Source organism: Chiloscyllium plagiosum, unplaced genomic scaffold (genome assembly GCF_037043375.1).
Source record: "Chiloscyllium plagiosum isolate Xiang-an unplaced genomic scaffold, Cpla_swu_hap1 HiC_scaffold_25, whole genome shotgun sequence".
NCBI classification, from domain to species: Eukaryota; Metazoa; Chordata; class Chondrichthyes; order Orectolobiformes; family Hemiscylliidae; genus Chiloscyllium; species Chiloscyllium plagiosum.
The window spans coordinates 40,689,199-40,702,211 of NW_028270163.1; the positions used below are offsets into that span (position 1 = coordinate 40,689,199).

The window sequence follows — 13,013 nt, forward strand, 5'->3', positions numbered from 1 at the left end:
CGAGAAGATTCTTCATTTAAGATTCACCTAATTAATAAATGTGGAGGGCTTTCTTCATGACAGAGGGGTAAAAGCACATTGTTTAAAATACATGGGACATCTCAGATGCTTGGGAGTGTAATGTCTCCTCGTGCAAGCAGATGCAGCAAAGGCAGAGGAATTGGTAGAACGGGATGAATTCTTGCAGGATACTGGGTGGGAGGAGATGTAGTCCAGATAGCTGAGAGTCTGTTGGTTTAGAGTAAATGCCCATCTGAAGACTGTCGAAGATGGAAATGGAGATGTGAAGGGGAGGGAGATGTCCTAGGTGGACTAATTGAACTTGAGGGCAGGGTGAAAGTTGGTGAACTGCTCCAGTTCAGCCTGGGTGCAGGACACCTCCATTCCACAGCTCTAATTCCAATCCTCTCCCCCGCCGCCACCAAATGCAATGGTTTGACAGTAATGTTGCTAGAAAAATAAAAAAAGTTGTACAATGTTCTACATTTAAGAAAAACACAGAACTCCATGCTAGGTGATCTTGTTTATTGTGTCAGTTTCACTCCAAAGAGAACTGATCTAACATGGAAACTATTTGACAGAAAGCAGAAATAGCAAGCCCTCAGCATCTTAACTGGTGTTTGCACATGAAATAACTTTGGCCTGAATGCAAAACATCTATCAGATTCATTTTAATTTTATTTCTCATGGAAGCATTTGGAAAAAGTGAATAAAAATTCATGAAAAAAACTTGTATTATACAAAGATACATCAGGACTCCAAGGAAAGTGCCAGTACATAAACAGTGAATATTACTTCTAGCCTGATTTAGGTCATATCAAACCTTAGCGCAACATATCTGAAGGGAAAATTTAAGCAAGGAGCTTGTAGGAGCATATTATTGCAGATGCAGGAATCTGTACTGAAAACAAGGAGATCACAGCAGGTCAGATAGCATCCATGAAGAGAAGGTTTCTAATGTTGAGTCTAGAAAACTTCATTTAAGATCCACCTTATTACTAAAAAGGTGTACACAGTTACAAAATATTAGTCGTTTTCAGTTACAATGTAAGTAAAAATAAGAGATCCTACAAACAGCACTCCCATTCAAGTCACAAAACATTAACAGAATGCTGCTGTCACAGGCATACAGTCTTTCAAACGAGATGTTGCAGCGCACAGTCTTAATCTGTCATTGAGCCATGAAAAGTTATCCTTACGATGTTGAGAAGCTCAAGGACACGGTCACACCAACTTCAAAACAAAGTGCTACTGTGCATAAACTGGGCAGTGTGTCAAAGATATTTACTGGTTCCAACGTTCTGAGGTGCCAAACAGTATGCACAAACCTGGCTGTGATAAGTAACACTGTTCCACTCACCGACTGAGACCCAAAATACTACAAGAAATCCAAGTCATCAATCAGCTTCTTCATTTCAGTTGCATTTCTGCTAATGAAGTTCCTCGTATCTTGGGAGATCTTTTCCAACCCAGCTTCTTTGAGGGCTGCCATATATTCTTTGTTATTCTGAAATAGATCAGCACTTTTACTAGCACCATGATGCAGTTTGGAGCAATCACTGACAAATATGCATCAATACACAAGTCCCAGAATGTATTGCTAAACAGAATTCTACAGTAGTAAAATATTCAAGTGAAATAAATATCACAAAACCTAAAACAGCAGTAGTATTTAAGTGTAAAAACAGCAGGGAGTAAGAGCATTTAAAAGCACTAAGTAGGCACAATTGGGAACATCCCAAAAAAAAAATCCCCATTTCAATCAAGAATTAGTTTTTTTTTTGCTGAGTCACATTATAAAACATTTGCAATAAACTCCATTCCTTGTATTCTAGTAATACCAAATTAGTGCTACTTTTTGCTAAGCACAGCTGATAAATACATCAAATATGCAAGTGCTATATCAGATCTCAACGCACTTAGTGCAGTCTAATTTAAATTAGAAGAAAACAAACTGATTAAGATAGCCAGCCAGAATGTCCAACTATTCCGAAGTTCTTTGCTCAAAGGCAACTTATGGCTGATACCAAAATTTAGTGTTTCTTTCATAACGGTGTATTTCAGTGCTAGAAAACCAAAGCCTAATATCAACAATTTAAATGATTACTTCATAATGCGGAACACGTACATTGCTTAAAAACAAAAGCTACGCAAGCTATGCATCTTGTGCTCAGTGACAAGTCCAATTGCTGATCAATGAGCATCCCCTTATGCAGGGAAAACTGCTCCTTAAATTTGGTATTCTTGCGATTCTGCCCTTGACAGCAAGGGGAAAAAGGTCCACGTGCATTTTTAGCAGTACTCTTACCTTTGGTCTGAAACCTCTGCCATACTCATAGATTTCAGTTCCAGGAAACACTGGACCTGCACAGAAGAGCTCTTCCAAATTATTAGCAATTTTGTGCAACATCTCTTCTTCATAGGCAAATACTGAACCATCATTTCCAGCGAGAATGACAAGCTGAAGCCCTGGTGCCAGGCACGGATAACTTTCAATCACACCCAGGACCACCATATCCATTCTTTGGGGAAGGTAGAGATCCTGCCAACACTTAAGCAAATCAAGCCTTCCCCAATAAATTGTATCATCCAGGCCTCCGATTGTAAGGGGAACGTTCGTTTGCAATTTCACAGTTTTTCCTCTGTGAAGATCCACTTTGTCTGCTACCAGTTGTAAATATTTTCCACCTAAAACAAGAAGTTTAGAACTTATGAAATTCAATTCAAAAAGTGTGATGCTGGAAAAGCACAGCCAGTTAGGCAGCATCCAAGGAGCAGGAGAGTCGACATTTCGAGTGAGCTTTTCATCATTTCTCCAGTTCCTCAGATGCTGCCTGACCGGTTGTGCTTTTCCAGCACCACACTTTTCAACTCTGACCTCCAGCATCTGCAGTCCTCGCCTTATGAAATCCAATAGCTATCTAGTGCAGTTACCCAGAATATGGTGAAGGTAAGTAATTTAGAAATTTGGCTTAGTGAATCAAGCTATCTACATTTAGATGGACAGCCACTGAATAATTACAACTGTTTGGAGATGAGTAAAAAGACCAGATAGAGAGAAGGCTTTATGGACACCATTTAAAAGGGGAATTAAAAACTCCACAATGAACTACAAAGCAGCCATTTTGCAAAGAGGCTGTTGAGACCAGTAGATTTAACAGCAAGCAAACATTAAAATGATTGAGGAAATGGCATGGAAAGCTGCACTAAGCTTGAATAATAAAGTACATTAGGTGGGTGGGAGAGCGCAAAACATGACTGAGCAAACCAGCTAGACGGACTCCCATTAAAAACAGGGATTTGAGCTGACTCATTGATTACTCAGACATATACTGCACAGGGACATTAACAGGGTGAAGGGATGCATGATAAATGGTTTATTAAAAAACCCTTAAAATTATGTCCTTTCACAATATTCCAGTGCTTCAGTTAAAATTACACAAGTGATATAGCTCCCTGAAAATAGTGACTAAAACCTTAGCTCAGCTTTCATACTGCATCAAGGTACCAATATGACTGGCTCATCTTCCAGTGCTTTAATTTTTAATCTACAAATGCAACAGTTTTCTACGCTATTTACCACAAAATGCTTTTGAAAAAAAGACAGAAGTCAACCCTATTTTAATATATGCATAATTTTATAAAGGGAAGTATTTTACCTGGTTTCAGTCTGCAAAAGTCTTTATGACATTCATCTGCTCCCAGCTCTGTATCCTTGTTAATGTCATCCACCCTAATAAAGAACATCCAAGTCAGACAAATTTACATATGGGCCACTGCTCTTTTAATAAAAACTGTTAAGATTCAAATGTTTGAGTTTATACACTCTATACTCAAGGCAGTGAACTGATCCAATGCAATCAAAGTAACTGAGATTCTAAACAGCAAACAAAATCAAATCAGTATTTACAACAGCCTTGTTGGAGATTGGGATATCATATCTATACTAGTATTATGGCTCAGCGAGGGACAGGACTGGCAGCTTCATGTTCCTGGGATGCAGGAGGAGAGGGAGTGCCATTTCTGACTAGGGATAACGTTAAAACTGTACTTGGGGAGGACATTCCTCAGGGTTCATCCACTGAAACTTATGGATGGAACTGAGAAATTAAAAAGGGATGACTACTTTATTGTGGGGCCGATAGTACAATCTGATTAGTCAGCAGGAAAATGAAAAGCAAATATGTAAGATGGGCACACCTGTAATAATAATAAGGTTGTCAAGGAAAAAGGAGGACACATTTCAGATATTGACAGCTGGGATCAAGTGAATCCCAAGGAGTACAACAGCAGTAGGACTGTACTTGAGAAAAATCAAGAGGGCAAAAAGGCATTAGTAAGCTCTGACAGATAAGGTTAAGGTGAATCTAAAGAGATTCTACAAGTACATTAAGGGCAAAAGAATAATTAGGGTGAGAAAATAGGGACATCTTAAAGATCAAGGTGGCTATCTATGTAGAACCACAGGAGATGGGTAAACACTAAACAAATATTGCAGTTCAGTATTTGTGGACAAAGACATGGAAGCAATGGAAATTGGGGAAAAAGTGATTTCTTGGAAAAGTCCATATTACAGAAAGAGGTGCTGCATTCTTAAAAGATAAATATATCCCAAGACCCGAAGAGGTTTATCCCAGAATTCGATAGGAAGCTAGGGAAGAGATTGCAAGGCCCCTTGATGAGGTACTTAGAGTCGGAGTCAGATGTACAGATTGGAAACAGACCCTATGGTCCAACCTGTCCATGCCGACCAGATATCTCAACTCAATCTAGTCCCACCTGTCAGCATCCGGCCCATATCCCTCCAAACCCTTCCTATTCGTACACCCATCCAAATGTCTCTTAAATGTTGCAATCGTACCAGCATCCACTACATCCTCTGGCAGCTCATTCCATACATGTACCACCCTCTGCGTGAAGAAGTTGCCTCTTAGGTCTCTTTTATATCTTTCTCCTCTCACACTAAACCTACGCCCTCTAGTTCTGGACTCCCTGACCCCAGGGAAAAGACTTTGTCTATTTATCCTATCCATGCCCCTCAATTTTGTAAACCTCTATAAAGGTCACCTCTCAGCCTCAGATGCTCCAGGGAGGACAGCCCCAGTCTGTTCAGCCTCTCACTATAGCTCAAATCCTCCAACCCTGGCAACATCCTTGTAAATCTTTTCTGAACCCTTTCAAGTTTCACAACATCTTTCCGATAGGAAGACCAGAATTGCACGCAATAGTGCAACAGTGGCCTAACCAATGTCCTGTACAGCCGCAACATCACCTCCCAACTCCTGTACTCAATACTCTGACCAATAAAGGAAAGCATAACAAACACCTTCTTCACTATCCTATCTACCCGTGACTCCACTTTCAAGGAGCTATGAACCTGCACTCAAGGTCTCTTTGTTCAGCAACGCTCCCTCGGACCTTACCATTAAGTGTATAAGTCCTGCTAAGATTTGCTTTCCCAAAATGCAGCACCTCGCATTTGTCTGAATTAAACTCCATCTGCCACTTCTCAGCCCATTGGCCCATCTGGTCCAGATCCTGTTGTAATCCGAGGTAACCCTCTTCGCTGTCCACTACACCTCCAATTTTGGTGTCATCTGCAAACTTACTAACTGAACCTCTTATGCCTGCATCCAAATCATTTATGTAAATGACAAAAAGTAGAGGGCCCAGCTCTGTACACCCACATCTACTGCTCTGCCCTCAATCTTCTTTGTTACTTCTTCAAAAAACTCAATCAATTTTGTGATTCATGATTTCCCACGCACAAAGCCATGTTGACTATCCCTAATCAGACCTTGCCTTTCCAGATACATGTACGTCCTTCCCCTCAGGATTCCCTCCAACAACTTGCCCACCACCAAGGTCAGGCTCACCGGTCTATAGTTCCCTGGTTTGTCTTTACCACCCTCAAACAGTAGCATCACGTTTGCCAACCTCCAGTCTTCCGGCACCTCACCTGTGACTATCGATGATACAAATATCTCAGCAAGAGGCAGAGCAATCACTTCTCCAGCTTCCCACAGAGTTCTCGGGTACACCTGATCAGGTCGTGGGGATTTATCCACCTTTAACCATCTCAAGACATCCAGCACTTCCTCCTCTGTAATCCGGACATTTTGCAAGATGTCCCCATCTATTTCCCTACAGTCTATATCATTTTCCACAGTAAATACTGATACAAAATATACATTTCGCATCTCCCCCATTTTCTGTGGCTCCACACAAAGGCTGCCTTGCTGATCTTTGAGGGGCTTATGCCCGAAACGTTGATTCTCCTGCTTCTTGGATGCTGCCTGACCTGCTGCACTTTTCCAGCAACACATTTTTCAGCTCTGATCTTTGGGGGGCCCTATTAGATTAGATTAGATTACAGTGTAGAAACAGGCCCTTCGACCCAACAAGTCCACACCGACCCGCCGAAGCGAAACCCACCCATACCCCTACATTTACCCTTTACCTAACACTACGGGCAATTTAGTATGGCCAATTCACCTGACCCTGCACATCTTTGTGATGTGGGAGGAAACCGGAGCACCCGGAGGAAACCCACGCAGACACGGGGAGAACGTGCAAACTCCACACAGTCAGTCACCTGAGGCGGCAACTATTCTCTCCCTAGTTACCCTTTTTTCCTTAATATATTTGTAAAAACCCTTTGGATTCTCCTTAATTCTATTTCCAAAAGCTATCTCATGTCCCCTTTTTGCCCTCCTGATTTCCCTCAAGTATACTCCTACTTCCTTTATCCTCTAAGAATTCACTCGATCTATCCTGTCTATACCTGACATACGGTTCCTTCTTTTTCTTAACCAAACCCTCCATTTCTTTAGTCATCCAGCATTCCCTATACTTACCATTTGTGTCACTGACAGCCAGACGAGGTACAAGATCAGAGGATGACTAATGTTATGCCATTATTTAAGACAGATAAGAGAAAGCCAACAAGATATAGACCAGTGAGCCTGACGTCAGTAATTAAGTTGTTTAAGGGGATTCTAAAGGTCAGCATTTACATGTATTTAAAAAAAGGCAAGGACAAATTAGGGATAGTCAATATGACTGTGGACATGGGAAATTGTGTCACACTAACTGGATGTGTGTGTTTTGAAGAGTTGACAAAGGAAATTGAATGTGGCAGACATTGTCAAACGACTTGAAGTCCAGGTAGACAAAATTCTGCATGGTGTACTGGTTAGTAAGGTTGCATCACAAGGACAGCTAATCAAATAGATACAAAATTGGCTTTAAGGTGGAGACAGAGCGTAGTAGTAGAGGTTTGTTATTCGGAGTGGAGGCTTATGACCAGCAGCAGGCTGCAAGGATTGGTGCTGGTTCCAATGTTTTTCTTGCCATTTATATAAGTGATTTGAATGCGAAGCGAAGTCGTATGGTTAGTAAGTTTGCAGATGATACCAAAGTAGGTGGCATAGTGAAGAAGATTTTTATGTCTCAGAGTACAATGGGACCTTGATCAAACAGGCAAATGGGTCAAGGAGCAGCAGATGGAGTTTAATTTAGATAAATGTGAAGTATTGCATTTTGGTAACACAAATCAGGTCAGGACTGATACACTTAACTGTAGAAGCCTAGGGAGTGGTGCTGAACAAAGACCTGGGAGTGCAGGTGTACTGTCCCTTAAAGCAGAATTGCAGATAGACATGGCAAGGCTCCATTTGGCACATTTTCCTCCATTTGTCAGTCCACTGAACATAGGAGTTGGGATGTCATGTTGCAGCTATACAGGATATTGGTGAGGTGGTCAAGATTTAAAAAGGGACCTGAGGGGCAGCTTCTTCATGCAAGGGTTGTGGGTGCATGGAATAAGCTGCCAGAGGAAGTACTGGGTGTAGATACAATTATACCAGTTAAAAAGGATCAGGGTGGTTACATGAATAGGTGGTGTTGAGGGATATGGGTCAAATGCAGGCAACTGGGATTAGATCAGTTAGTTTATCTGGATAGCACAGACAACTTGGACTGACAGCTCAATTGCAGTGCTATATCATTCTAAACCTACAGCTACATTTCCTGGGCTTGAGTGCCAACATAACAGCGAGATAATGGAAAAGAAAAACAAGCAACCAAATCTGTCGCCATGCTAGATATGTGCCTCTATTCAGCTGCATGGACATGAATCATCCACTCAAAGATTGCAACACAAATGCTTTTATAGATGGCCCAGTCGACAGAATTCCTTTTACATATTGATGAGATATGTCAGTTTGTTTGAATCTGAAAAACAGAACACTTACCATTTTGCCTTTTCAAGGAAAGTCAAAGGAGTTGGCTTCACACAAGTGTACATTTTTCCAGTCAAGTGAACTGAAGAAAATTCAGAGATGCTTACTCAACACTAGACAGAAAGAGAGGAAATCACAAACTTAGTATGTTTCCATGTGCAGGAGCACCAAATACAATGCCAAAAATTGTTCTTATTTTTAAGCAAACTAATTTAAATATAAATGGGAAATAATCTAAAACAAAGAATGGTTACCAGCAAAAACAAAAAAGGTTGGGTTGAAGGGTCTTAAGAGGTCAAGATAAAAGTGAAGCAATTTAAAAGTACTAACTAGTTGATAAATAGGTTAATTATAATTTAACCAATAACCTTATCAGTTGATGCTCAAACAATTTCAATTCATTTGGGGGGGAAAAATAAATCTTTTCAAATGATGTCTGCATTTTTTTGGTGGATATATCAAATTTAGTTTGGAATACTCCAATGAATACCCTGCCATAATAGACAAAGGCGGCCAAATATCTTACCTTGATTTAGGTTTTACCCCAATTACAGTACTTGCATAGACCCAAGTAGTGCAATGATTACACAAGACGAACATTCGCAATAGGAACATGAGTAGGTCATTTGGCTCCCTCAAACCAGCTCCACCATTCAATTGGATCATGGCTGATCCAACATCCCTAATATCCATGCCCTTTCCCCACAACCCTCAATTCTTTACTTATCAAGAATCCCAGTATTAAATATAATGAAAGACTCTGCCCCTACAGCTCTTTGTGGCAGCATTCTAACTCTCGAGAAATTCCTGCGTATTTCAGTCTTAAGTTGCATGACTCAACTCACACTACACTCTTGCAGTTTTAATTTCTAAATAGTCTCTTCTAAATCAAAAAGAGAGACTATCAAACAGGCAAGTGCTTTTTCAACTCCCTGCTCCAACTTGTAAAAAAAAATTACGTACAAAGCAGGAAGCTCGGATAGTCAAAGATTAGTCAAATTCATCTCACATCAGAAGTTCTGAGCCATTGTTTACTTTAAAAGGCTCAAATTGTTTTGAAAACAAATTTTCTTCAAAACATGTTATGTTTTCTAGGCAGTTGCATGATTCAATGTCACCTGAAAAATTACGTCTTTCCCTGGAGGAGAATTAATTACTCATAGGAGCAGCCAGAAATAAAAAGACATGTTCCCATAAACAAGATTCATCCACCTCATGACCATCCCCACCAAGTCATTGCCAAGAGACCCAGATGCAGGCATTCTAGCAATTCTCAAAAGAATTCTTGGTATCGTGATTCCTTTGGAATTTCAAAACAATTTATTTTACAAACTGCAGTGAGAGCAAATTAATATAGATTTCCTACACTGTGGAAACAGGCCATTTGGCCCAACTAGTCCATACCGACCTCAGAAAAGTAACCCACCCAGACCCATTTCCCTCTGACTAATGTACCTAACACTATGGGCAATTCAGCATGGCCAATCCACCTGACCCGCACATCCTTGGACTGTAGGAGGAAACGCACGCAGACACTGGGAGAATGTACAAACTCCACACAGACAGTCGCCTGAGGCTGGAATCGAACCTGGGACCCTGGTGCTGTGAGGCAGCAGTGCTAACCACCATGCCGCCCATATAGTTCTCCTGTTCTTAGGTGCTGCACCGACGATATTGTTAAAACCAATTTTAGAATTCCTAAAATTTCAACAACACTACTTGAAATGAAAGATAGCTTGAAGTAGCTATACAGCCGTATTGTCCCAGTTGAGTTGCCAATTGTAGCAATACAGCAAACGGTATTCTTAAGCACAGAATGATGGTCAACATGAAAAACTAGACAAACTGGAACCATTTGAATTCACTGAACTCTGTAAATCAAAAGAGCATTACCTCTCAATAGACTGATCTGCTCACACTTAAGTTCCAATTAAAAAGATGGCTGAAAAGAATCCTATTTTCCACCCCCACACCTTGTAATCAGATGCTTTTAGCTTCATTCTTATTCATTTAAGAACTTCAGCAACTTCAGGCTCCACAGCACTAAGGATGTCACCTAGAAAGGGGACAAAAACGCCTCCAAATAAACTTCCCAGCTCAGCTTACGTATCCACAACATCTGCAACTTCCGATTTAAATTCATCTCATTTTCCATGCCTCTGATTTGAGCACTAAAACTGCAAACACAAGCTTAATCTCTTAACACACAAAGGTAGTTGATAAATTATTAAAACCTTTTCTAGAGTTCTTGTGGCACACTGGTAGTACCCATAACTGAGCCAAGAGGTCCTATCTATTCAACATAAGAGTCAAAGAGATGTATAGCATGGAAACAAACACTTCGGTTCAACCCATCCATGTGTTTAAAAAAGGTGCCTGAACAGATCAATTCTGAAACAAACTTTTTCATACTGAACACAATCAGGGTAAAGTTGAGAAACAGACCCCAGAGTGAGGCAGTGCTGGATAAAAATTTAGTACAGTTAAACTTGAAACAAACACAGAAAGCAGCTTCTGGAATCTATGGTTAAGATTGCAACGTGAGTGATGGCAAGAATGGTCAACATAAACCTTCAATTTCTGATTTCAAAAAAAAAGCAAAAATGACATGGTTGTGCTATTTACCCAATAAGACGATTCAGTAGGGTAAGGTGAAGCTAGTGTGAAATGCTGCACTTGTACTTCAAATTATTAAAACACTACTCACTTTGCAACTGAAGTCACAGGAACCATAACAAAGTTGAAGGAAAGAAACTAAGGAGCAAAGGTGTATTTTTTAAAAACTAAAGATGCAATGGAGTTTGATCAAGAGCAAGTATTTCAGCCCAGCCATCTCCGCTGAAAAGGTGGCAAAAACTATAACCACTGCATAATAAATGGTTCTTTTTGGGGGGCTGGGGAGAGGGGATCGCAAGCCAAATTGAGGCATTACTTTTTATATTTCAAAAATATACTTTATTCATAAAATATTTTGATGATTTGTACAATTGGTCATGCCATACATCTGTAAACATTTCATTTCTTGGTATACAGAGACAGAGTAATCATTCATATATACAGGTATGATTACATATTTAGCTGAGGCATCATCAGAATGGGTCCCCTATTCTCCTTAGACAGGCAGATGTTACATGGTGGTCTTTCCCCACCGCACCTTGGCCACAGCTGCCCCAAGCTTCAGCACGTCCCTCAACACGTAGCCCGGGACCTTGGAATGTGCCAGTCTGCAACACTCAGTCAGGGTCAACTCCTTCAGGTGGAAGATCAACAGGTTTCGGACCGCCCAGAGAGCGTCCTGCACCGAGTTGATGATCGTCTCAGTGCGTGTCCCGGGGAACAGACCGTAGAGCACGGAGTCCCGCGTCACGGCGCTGCTCGGGACGAACCTCGACAAACACCACTGCGTTCCTCTCCAGACTTCTTCTGCGTAGGCACATTCCAGAAGGATTGAGGCATTACTGCATATTCTAACAGTGGATTCTCATTTTACAAATTACCACAGCCCAAGTTAAACCTGAGCCACACTGCGTGACTAAGCAGCAGCTTCCGGGTGGTGGTTAGTCTCCTCAGTTTATGATGCAACTGCGCATGTGCGGCACACCCTGGCTACAGGGAACGGCGCCCAAAGAGACAGGGGCCGGGGATCTCAGCAAACCCACACCCCACACAAACACCACAGAAAGGAAATTTAAATAAATACTTAAAGAAAATCACCCAAGTGAGGCGTAAAAACAAAGTACAAGTAGTACCCAACAGCGACTTAGAAGTTTAAAAACATTTTATAAATATTTTCTCGTAATTTCTGAAACAATCGCGCAACATTGCTTCAGAAATTACGAGAAAATATTTATAAGATGTTTATTTAAGATGAATGTTAATACCTGAGAAGTTTCAGTGAAAAGTCCCCTCGCTCTCAGAGCAGCTCACTCACACACTCTCATTCTTCCTCTCAGCCCAGCGCGTAAATGGCGACTTCTCCTGAATAGCAGCTGCGTCAAAACTACCGGAAACCGGGCTCAGCATCACATCCGGCCACGCGCTGTCTCACGTGACCACACCTCGTGATAGCCCGAACATTGCAACACTACACGTCACATTGTATCAAACCATATGCGCCAACTCATTCAGCACTGCAAATCCTCACGTTGTAACACCCCACATACACCAACTCACACTCAGCACTGCAAATCCTCACGTTGTAACACCAACCTACACTCAGCACTGCAAATCCTTACGTTGTAACACCAACCTACACTCACCACTGCAAATCCTCACGGTGTAACACCCCACATACACCAACTCACACTCAGCACTGCAAATCCTCACGTTGTAACACCAACCTACACTCAGCACTGCAAATCCTTACGTTGTAACACCAACCTACACTCAGCACTGCAAATCCTCACATTGTAAAACCCCACATACACCAGCTCACACTCAGCACTGCAAATCCTCACGTTCTAACACCCCACATACACCAGCTCACACTCAGCACTGCAAATCCTCACGTTCTAACACCCTACATACACCAGCTCACACTCAGCACTGGAAATCCTCACATTGTAACACCCCACATACACCAGCTCACACTCAGCACTGCAAATCCTCACGTTCTAACACCCCACATACACCAACTCACACTCAGCACTGTAAGTCCTCACGTTGTAACACCCCACATACACCAACTCACACTCAGCACTGCAAATCCTCACGTTTTAACACCTCACAAACACCAACTCACACTCAGCACTGCAAATCCTCACATTGTAA

General features: G+C 41.4%; 1 protein-coding gene across 1 annotated transcript; it reads right to left on the minus strand.

Moving 5' to 3' along the window:
* Positions 1–510: 510 nt before the first annotated feature.
* On the minus strand, positions 511–12,261 carry LOC122562197 (uncharacterized). Its single transcript, XM_043714866.2, has 5 exons — positions 12,125–12,261; positions 8,256–8,356; positions 3,660–3,733; positions 2,309–2,688; positions 511–1,507 (listed from the first exon to the last, which is right to left on the minus strand). Exons 2-5 carry the CDS (start codon positions 8,306–8,308, stop codon positions 1,379–1,381), a joined length of 636 nt encoding a protein of 211 aa, XP_043570801.1. The 5' UTR covers positions 8,309–8,356; positions 12,125–12,261; the 3' UTR covers positions 511–1,378.
* Positions 12,262–13,013: the final 752 nt, after the last annotated feature.